Here is a 10,374-nt window from a genome sequence, read left to right as displayed (position 1 = left end):
CATAGGAGATATTTAACAACTTCAGATCCAGGACTAAACCCGGTCCACAGAGTCTGAACCGCCTCACAGTGAATCACCGTCCGAGTGAAGACCCCCCTCACCCCCACTCCCAAACTGCTGTGTTTCCTGTCCCTGGCATCATGAATCAGGCCAAGCGGTAACCCTGGCAACGCTTAAATTCCGGTTTGATCTGTGGCAGATTAATCAGGTTGAAGAGCCAGAGCAGAAATTAACGAGTTCTGGTGTTGATTGAGTCCCGGAACTCTGACGACTCCACGTTGGGATTATTCCAGATTATGTCCTAATTCCACTTTAATCTTCCATCCTGAAGATTGTAGAGATGAAGAACCAAATCCTCCAAACTTCCTCATCATCACCTTCCTGCAGGCTTCGGTCTGCCGGTGATCTACACCCGCAACCTACCACTCCCATTGATCCAGAATCCTGATCTGGATTCCCAATTTACAAGCCTCTGCTGGGACCAGGACCACCCCCCCCTTCACCTCTCCAGCCCCCTTTACCCAGTTCCAGCTGTTCTCCATTGTGGATCAGAAACAGCTGTAGAAACATGGGTGCTCGACAGCGGGACGGAAACTACTCTAATTACTGTAAATTCTCCTGCAGGGTTTCATGATGAAGATGCTGATTAGTAAAATACTCGTCACAGAAAGACAAAAAGAAATAAGATCCATGTTCGTGATGTTTAATGTGTCATTTTTACGTCAGAAACTATCTTTCTGTTGGAGTTTGGCCCCGAGTTGTCCAGGCGGTTTGCATCCTGATAATTAAACCACTTCAGTTCGGTCAGAAAATCTCCATGTTTTCTGTAAAAAAAACAACATTCAAGATGATTTTCTGAAATTCCCAAAAGACCATGTTTCATATCATCATCCATCTTCAGCCTCTTATCCGGGGTCGGGTCGCGGGGGCAGCAGCCTAAGCAGGGAAGCCCAGACTTCCCTCTCCCCAGCCACATTTGCCAACTCTGCGGGGGGATCCCGAGGCGTTCCCAGGCCAGCCGAGAGATATAATCCCTCCAGCGTGTCCTGGGTCTTCCCCGGGGTCTCCTCCCAGAGGGACGTGCCTGGAACACCTCACCAGGGAGGTCCAGGAGGCATCCTGACCAGATGCCCGAGCCACCTCAACTGGTTCCTCTCGATGCGGAGGAGCAGCGGCTCTACTATGATCTCCTCCCGGATGACCGAGCTCCTCACCCTATCTCTAAGGGAGAGCCCGGCCACCCTGCGGAGGAAACTCATTTCAGCCGCCTGTATACGAGATCTCCTTCTTTCGGTCACGACCCACAGCTCATGACCATAGGTGAGGGTAGGAACGTAGATCGACTGGTAAATGGAGAGCTTCGCCTTCTGACTCAGCTCCTTCTTCACCACGACAGACCGGTGCAGAGTCCGCATTACTGCAGACGCCGCACCGATCCGTCTGTCCATCTCACGCTCCATCCTTCCCTCACTCGTGAACAAGACCCCGAGATATTTAAACTCCTCCACTTGAGGCAGGACCTGACTCCCGACCCGGAGAGGGCAATCCACCCTATTCCGGCTGAGGACCATGGTCTCAGATTTGGAGGTGCTGATTCTCATCCCAGCCGCTTCACACTCGGCCGCGAATTGCTCAAATGAGAGCTGGAGATCACGACCAGATGAAGCCAACAGGGACCGGACAGCTCGGACAAGGGGGTCCGGTACCCCATACTCCAGTGTTACAACCCCAGTGGTGTCTAGGGGAAAAGGGGGTTGCAAAACAAAAGACAAGTGGCAACTAAAAGTTCCAATAAAAGGTGGGATTTTATTTACAATGATTCAAACCAAGGAAACTAAAGGGTACAAGTTAAAACATCCTGTGACAGGAGCAAAATCTACTATTGAACAAAACCCCAAAAGCTAAACCAAAAGTCTGTAATCACAGACCAAACAAAACTCAGACAAAGAGAGCAATTAACAGAAGAAAAGCCAAAAACCAATCCAAGCAAATCTGCTATTCTATGGCCGTCGACGCCCAAACTGGAGGTGGCAAACTGTGTCACCATCAGACACAGCTGCACTAAATGATGGTGCTGAGTGTCCTTAAATAGGCAGGTGTCATCATTTGTGGCCAATGTGGGAGGAGCCTGCACCAATGTCTTCAGGGAGGTCTTCAGGGTCAGAGGGAGGTCTTCAGGGTCAGAGGGAGGTCTTCAGGGTCAGATCTTTGAGAAGTTAGCCCGTGGTGCATTCAGGGACGTTCTCCTGCCAGTAAAGTCTGGAAACGTGGCTTCAGGGCGGTCCAGGAGAACGAAGAGGTGTCGACCTGCAGAACCGGAGCTTACTGAGACACAGCTGGCTGTATGTCTCTGTACTCTGAAAAAAGATGCTGCTGTTACCATGACAACGTGTTTGCGGGCAGCAGCAGGCCTGCGGCAGAGCTCCTGTAGACGTCTGCAGAGCTGCTCAGGTGTGGAGTACAGGTACTGGTCTGCAGAGAAGACAGAAGAGAAGGTGTGCAGACAGAGAAAAGCCAAGAACAGAAGGAGGAGGTGGAGTTCCAGGTGTGTTTACCTGCGAAGATCTCTGGATAAACCAAGGCTTTGGGACACAGAGGGAAACATCCACAGTGGACAGCTTCCAACCTGAAACAGAAGCCACAGGTGAGCTCCACACCTGGATGCCTGCTGCCAGAGCAGAACCTGGTAGAACCCCTCATCCTCTACCCAGCACCAAACCACGGCTGTAGTTTAGGATCAGCTGGAGCGACAGATATTCCTCCTGTCCGACAGTTATCAAAAACAAAAACTCATAAAAGTTCCACTTCTGTTCAACCATGGAATACAAGCTATTTACAGACCATCTCTTTACAGCCATTTTTACAGAGTCAGTACGTCCATTCATGTTCTATCGTACCGTAACACATCCTGTCCTTTCATAGCAACATCTATCGTACCGTAACACATCCTGTCCTTTCATAGCAACATCTATCGTACCGTAACACATCCTGTCCTTTCATAGCAACATCTATCGTACCGTAACACATCCTGTCCTTTCATAGCAACATCTATCGTACCGTAACACATCCTGTCCTTTCATAGCAACATCTATCGTACCGTAACACATCCTGTCCTTTCATAGCAACAGTTTAAGAAAATATTTTCTCCTCCCAGTTTGTCTGCAGGGACAGAAACTAAACCAACGGTCTGGCTGGGAACCCTAAGGGGCATTTAGGGCACGGTGGGGGGGGGGGGGGGGGGAGTCGGGAACCCTAAGGGGCATTTAGGGCACGGTGGGGGGGGGGGGGGGGAGAGTCGGGAACCCTAAGGGGCATTTAGGGCACGGTGGGGGGGGGGGGGGGAGTCGGGAACCCTAAGGGGCATTTAGGGCACGGTGGGGGGGGGGGGGGGGGGGGGGAGAGTCGGGAACCCTAAGGGGCATTTAGGGCACGGTGGGGGGGGGGGGGGGGAGTCGGGAACCCTAAGGGGCATTTAGGGCACGGTGGGGGGGGGGGGGGGGGAGTCGGGAACCCTAAGGGGCATTTCCCGATGGCCCCATTAAATGGCAACATGGACGCCGACAAACATTTAGGGTTGGGAGGGGACAGCCGCCTTTGCCATGGGAAGGGGGGACTCGCTGGTCCGGGAGGTTTCGCTGGTCTGGGAGGTCCCGCTGGTCCGGGAGGTTTCGCTGGTCCGGGAGGTCCCGCTGGTCCGGGAGGTTTCGCTGGTCCGGGAGGTTTCGCTGGTCCGGGAGGTCCCGCTGGTCCGGGAGGTCCCGCTGGTCCGGGAGGTTTCGCTGGTCCGGGAGGTCCACCTGGTCTGGGAGGTCCCGCTGGTCCGGGAGGTTTCGCTGGTCCGGGAGGTCCACCTGGTCTGGGAGGTCCCGCTGGTCCGGGAGGTCCCGCTGGTCCGGGAGGTCCCGCTGGTCCGGGAGGTCCACCTGGTCCGGGAGGTTTCGCTGGTCCGGGAGGTCCCGCTGGTCCGGGAGGTCCACCTGGTCCGGGAGGTTTCGCTGGTCCGGGAGGTCCCGCTGGTCCGGGAGGTTTCGCTGGTCCGGGAGGTCCCGCTGGTCCGGGAGGTTTCGCTGGTCCGGGAGGTCCACCTGGTCCGGGAGGTCCACCTGGTCCGGGAGGTTTCGCTGGTCCGGGAGGTCCCGCTGGTCCGGGAGGTCCCGCTGGTCCGGGAGGTCCCGCTGGTCCGGGAGGTCCACCTGGTCCGGGAGGTTTCGCTGGTCCGGGAGGTTTCGCTGGTCCGGGAGGTCCACCTGGTCTGGGAGGTCCCGCTGGTCCGGGAGGTCCCGCTGGTCCGGGAGGTTTCGCTGGTCCGGGAGGTCCACCTGGTCTGGGAGGTCCCGCTGGTCCGGGAGGTCCCGCTGGTCCGGGAGGTCCACCTGGTCCGGGAGGTTTCGCTGGTCCGGGAGGTCCCGCTGGTCCGGGAGGTCCCGCTGGTCCGGGAGGTCCACCTGGTCCGGGAGGTTTCGCTGGTCCGGGAGGTCCCGCTGGTCCGGGAGGTTTCGCTGGTCCGGGAGGTCCCGCTGGTCCGGGAGGTCCCGCTGGTCCGGGAGGTTTCGCTGGTCCGGGAGGTCCACCTGGTCCGGGAGGTCCACCTGGTCCGGGAGGTTTCGCTGGTCCGGGAGGTCCCGCTGGTCCGGGAGGTCCCGCTGGTCCGGGAGGTCCACCTGGTCCGGGAGGTTTCGCTGGTCCGGGAGGTCCCGCTGGTCCGGGAGGTTTCGCTGGTCCGGGAGGTCCACCTGGTCCGGGAGGTTTCGCTGGTCCGGGAGGTTTCGCTGGTCCGGGAGGTCCCGCTGGTCCGGGAGGTTTCGCTGGTCCGGGAGGTTTCGCTGGTCCGGGAGGTTTCGCTGGTCCGGGAGGTCCACCTGGTCCGGGAGGTTTCGCTGGTCCGGGAGGTCCCGCTGGTCCGGGAGGTCCACCTGGTCCGGGAGGTTTCGCTGGTCCGGGAGGTCCCGCTGGTCCGGGAGGTTTCGCTGGTCCGGGAGGTCCACCTGGTCCGGGAGGTTTCGCTGGTCCGGGAGGTTTCGCTGGTCCGGGAGGTCCCGCTGGTCCGGGAGGTCCACCTGGTCCGGGAGGTTTCGCTGGTCCGGGAGGTTTCGCTGGTCCGGGAGGTCCACCTGGTCCGGGAGGTTTCGCTGGTCCGGGAGGTCCACCTGGTCCGGGAGGTCCCGCTGGTCTGGGAGGTTTCGCTGGTCCGGGAGGTTTCGCTGGTCCGGGAGGTTTCGCTGGTCCGGGAGGTCCACCTGGTCCGGGAGGTTTCGCTGGTCCGGGAGGTCCCACTGGTCCGGGAGGTTTCGCTGGTCCGGGAGGTTTCGCTGGTCCGGGAGGTCCACCTGGTCCGGGAGGTTTCGCTGGTCCGGGAGGTCCACCTGGTCCGGGAGGTTTCGCTGGTCCGGGAGGTCCACCTGGTCCGGGAGGTTTCGCTGGTCCGGGAGGTCCCGCTGGTCCGGGAGGTTTCGCTGGTCCGGGAGGTCCACCTGGTCCGGGAGGTTTTGCTGGTCCGGGAGGTTTCGCTGGTCCGGGAGGTCCCGCTGGTCCGGGAGGTCCCGCTGGTCCGGGAGGTCCACCTGGTCCGGGAGGTTTCGCTGGTCCGGGAGGTCCACCTGGTCCGGGTGGTCCCGCTGAGCAGACCTGTTTATCTCTTCAAGCCCAGTGTGGTCTCAGGTTGGAGTCTGGGACCACGGTCTGGACCCCAGACAGGTCCAGAACTGGATCAGAAGCTCAGACCAGAACAATGGATCAGGACTCACATGGCGACGCCGAAGAACTCGTGCCTGGCAGTGGAGACCACCACATCGGCAGCACACAGGACCTGCAGGTACTGGTCTCTGCTGGACTGGAAGCCCCAGTTCACAATGTGGTCTTCCAGGAGAGACCGGCTGGAGACGAAGACCTCTGAGGAGGAGGAGGAGGGTACATCTTCATCATCGACCTTCATCAATATCATCTACCTTCATCTTCATCATATATCTTCATCATCATCATCATCATCATAATCTACCTTCATCATCATCATAATCTACCTTCATCATCATCATCATAATCTACCTTCATAATTATCTTCATCATGATCATCTACCTTCATCATCATCATTTACCTTCATCATCTACCTCCATCATCATCATCTTTCTTCATCATCATCATTTACCTCCATCATCATCATCTACCTCCATCATCATCATCTACCTCCATCATCATCATCTACCTTCATCATCATCTACCTTCATCATCATCATCTACCTCCATCATCATCATCTACCTTCATCATCATCTACCTCCATCATCATCATCTACCTTCATCATCATCTACCTCCATCATCATCATCTATCTTCATCATCATCATCTACCTCCATCATCATCATCTATCTTCATCATCATCATCTACCTCCATCATCATCATCATCTACCTCCATCATCATCATCTACCTTCATCATCATCATCTACCTCCATCATCATCATCTACCTTCATCATCATCATCTACCTCCATCATCATCATCATCTACCTCCATCATCATCATCATCTACCTCCATCATCATCATCTACCTCCATCATCATCATCTACCTTCATCATCATCATCTACCTCCATCATCATCTACCTTCATCATTATCATCTACCTTCATCATCATCATCTACCTCCATCATCATCATCTACCTTCATCATCATCATCTACCTCCATCATCATCATCTACCTCCATCATCATCATCTACCTTCATCATCATCTACCTTCATCATTATCATCTACCTTCATCATCATCATCTACCTCCATCATCATCATCTACCTTCATCATCATCATCTACCTCCATCATCATCATCTACCTCCATCATCATCATCTACCTTCATCATCATCTACCTCCATCATCATCATCTACCTTCATCATCATCTACCTCCATCATCATCATCTATCTTCATCATCATCATCTACCTCCATCATCATCATCTATCTTCATCATCATCATCTACCTCCATCATCATCATCATCTACCTCCATCATCATCATCTACCTTCATCATCATCATCTACCTCCATCATCATCATCTACCTTCATCATCATCATCTACCTCCATCATCATCATCATCTACCTCCATCATCATCATCTACCTCCATCATCATCATCTACCTTCATCATCATCATCTACCTCCATCATCATCTACCTTCATCATTATCATCTACCTTCATCATCATCATCTACCTTCATCATTATCATCTACCTTCATCATCATCATCTACCTCCATCATCATCATCATCTACCTCCATCATCATCATCTACCTCCATCATCATCATCTACCTTCATCATCATCTACCTCCATCATCATCTACCTTCATCATCATCTACCTCCATCATCATCATCTACCTTCATCATCATCATCTACCTTCATCATCATCTACCTCCATCATCATCATCTACCTTCATCATCATCTACCTCCATCATCATCATCTACCTTCATCATCATCTACCTCCATCATCATCATCTACCTTCATCATCATCTACCTCCATCATCATCATCTACCTTCATCATCATCATCTACCTCCATCATCATCATCTACCTCCATCATCATCTACCTCCATCATCATCATCTACCTCCATCATCATCATCTACCTTCATCATCATCTACCTCCATCATCATCATCTACCTTCATCATCATCTACCTCCATCATCATCATCTACCTTCATCATCATCTACCTCCATCATCATCATCTACCTCCATCATCATCATCTACCTCCATCATCATCATCTACCTCCATCATCATCATCTACCTTCATCATCATCTACCTCCATCATCATCATCTACCTCCATCATCATCATCTACCTTCATCATCATCATCTACCTCCATAATCATCATCTACCTTCATCATCATCATCTACCTCCATCATCATCATCTATCTTCATCATCATCATCTACCTCCATCATCATCTATCTTCATCATCATCATCTACCTCCATCATCATCATCTATCTTCATCATCATCATCTACCTCCATCATCATCATCTATCTTCATCATCATCATCTACCTCCATCATCATCATCTATCTTCATCATCATCATCTACCTCCATCATCATCATCTACCTCCATCATCATCATCTACCTCCATCATCATCATCTATCTTCATCATCATCATCTACCTTCATCATCATCATCAACCTCCATCATCATCATATACCTCCATCATCATCATCTACCTCCATCATCATCATCTACCTTCATCATCATCATCTACCTTCATCATCATCATCTACCTCCATCATCATCATCTACCTCCATCATCATCATCTATCTCCATCATCATCATCTACCTCCATCATCATCATCTACCTCCATCATCATCATCTACCTCCATCATCATCATCTACCTCCATCATCATCATCTACCTCCATCATCATCATCTACCTCCATCATCATCATCTACCTCCATCATCATCATCTACCTTCATCATCATCATCTACCTCCATCATCATCATCTACCTCCATCATCATCATCTACCTTCATCATCATCATCATCAACCTTCATCATCATCATCTACCTCCATGATCATCATCTACCTCCATCATCATCATCTACCTCCATCATCATCATCTAACTTTCATCATCATCTACCTCCATCATCATCATCTACCTTCATCATCATCATCTACCTCCATCATCATCATCTACCTTCATCATCATCATCTACCTCCATCATCATCATCTACCTCCATCATCATCATCTATCTTCATCATCATCATCTACCTCCATCATCATCATCTACCTTCGTCATCATCATCTACCTTCGTCATCATCATCTACCTTCATCATCATCATTTACCTTCATCATCTACCTTCATCATCATCATCTACCTTCATCATCATCATCTACCTCCATCATCATCATCTACCTTCATCATCATCATCTACCTCCATCATCATCTACCTTCATCATCATCATCTACCTTCATCATCATCATCTACCTCCATCATCATCATTTACCTTCATCATCATCATCTACCTTCATCATCATCATCTACCTTCATCATCATCATTACCTTCATCATCATCATCTACCTTCATCATCATCATCTACCTTCATCATCATCATCTACCTTCGTCATCATCATCTACCTTCGTCATCATCATCTACCTTCGTCATCATCATCTACCTTCATCATCATCATCTACCTCCATCATCATCATCTATCTTCGTCATCATCATCTACCTCCGTCATCATCATCTACCTCCGTCATCATCATCTACCTTCGTCATCATCATCTACCTTCATCATCTACCTCCATCATCATCATCTACCTTCATCATTATCATCTACCTTCATCATCATCATCTATCTTCATCATCATCATCTACCTCCGTCATCATCATCTACCTCCGTCATCATCATCTACCTTCGTCATCATCATCTACCTTCATCATCATCATTTACCTTCATCATCATCATCTACCTCCATCATCATCATCTACCTCCATCATCATCATCTATCTTCATCATCATCATCTACCTCCATCATCATCATCTACCTCCATCATCATCTACCTCCATCATCATCATCTATCTTCATCATCATCATCTACCTCCATCATCATCATCTACCTCCATCATCATCATCTATCTTCATCATCATCATCTACCTCCATCATCATCATCTATCTTCATCATCATCTACCTCCATCATCATCATCTATCTTCATCATCATCATCTACCTCCATCATCATCATCTACCTCCATAATCATCATCTATCTTCATCATCATCTACCTCCATCATCATCATCTACCTTCATCATCATCATCTACCTCCATCATCATCATCTATCTTCATCATCATCATCTACCTTCATCATCATCATCTACCTCCATCATCATCATCTATCTTCATCATCATCTACCTCCATCATCATCATCTATCTTCATCATCATCATCTACCTCCATCATCATCATCTACCTCCATCATCATCATCTATCTTCATCATCATCATCTACCTTCATCATCATCATTTACCTCCATCATCATCATCTACCTTCATCATCATCTACCTCCATCATCATCATCTATCTTCATCATCATCATCTACCTCCATCATCATCATCATCATCTACCTCCATCATCATCATCTACCTTCATCATCATCATCTACCTCCATCATCATCATCTACCTTCATCATCATCATCTACCTTCATCATCATCATCTACCTCCATCATCATCATCTACCTCCATCATCATCATCTACCTTCATCATCATCATCTACCTCCATCATCATCATCTACCTCCATCATCATCATCTACCTTCATCATCATCATCTACCTTCATCATCATCATCTACCTCCATCATCATCATCTACCTCCAT

At 50.2% G+C, this 10,374-nt stretch overlaps 1 protein-coding gene across 2 annotated transcripts in view; it reads right to left on the bottom strand.

Moving 5' to 3' along the window:
• Positions 1-1,846: 1,846 nt before the first annotated feature.
• gtdc1 (glycosyltransferase-like domain containing 1) overlaps positions 1,847-10,374 on the bottom strand; it is a 30,646-nt gene continuing 22,118 nt past the window's right edge. Inside the window, exons 8-11 of one of the 2 annotated variants that reach the window (XM_079253911.1) lie at positions 5,745-5,889; positions 2,556-2,626; positions 2,381-2,472; positions 1,847-2,307 (exon numbers count right to left, since the gene is read on the bottom strand). In XM_079253911.1, the coding sequence (XP_079110037.1) occupies positions 2,233-2,307; positions 2,381-2,472; positions 2,556-2,626; positions 5,745-5,889 (383 nt within the window). In that variant the 3' untranslated portion in view covers positions 1,847-2,232. Of the gene's footprint in view, positions 2,473-2,555; positions 2,627-5,744; positions 5,890-10,374 lie in introns of both variants that reach the window. The other variant, XM_079253910.1, reaches the window with a different exon arrangement.

Source organism: Telmatherina bonti (assembly GCF_933228915.1).
Source record: "Telmatherina bonti genome assembly, chromosome: 15".
Lineage (NCBI taxonomy): Eukaryota > Metazoa > Chordata > Actinopteri > Atheriniformes > Telmatherinidae > Telmatherina > Telmatherina bonti.
This window is presented reverse-complemented; position numbering and strand designations above follow the sequence as displayed.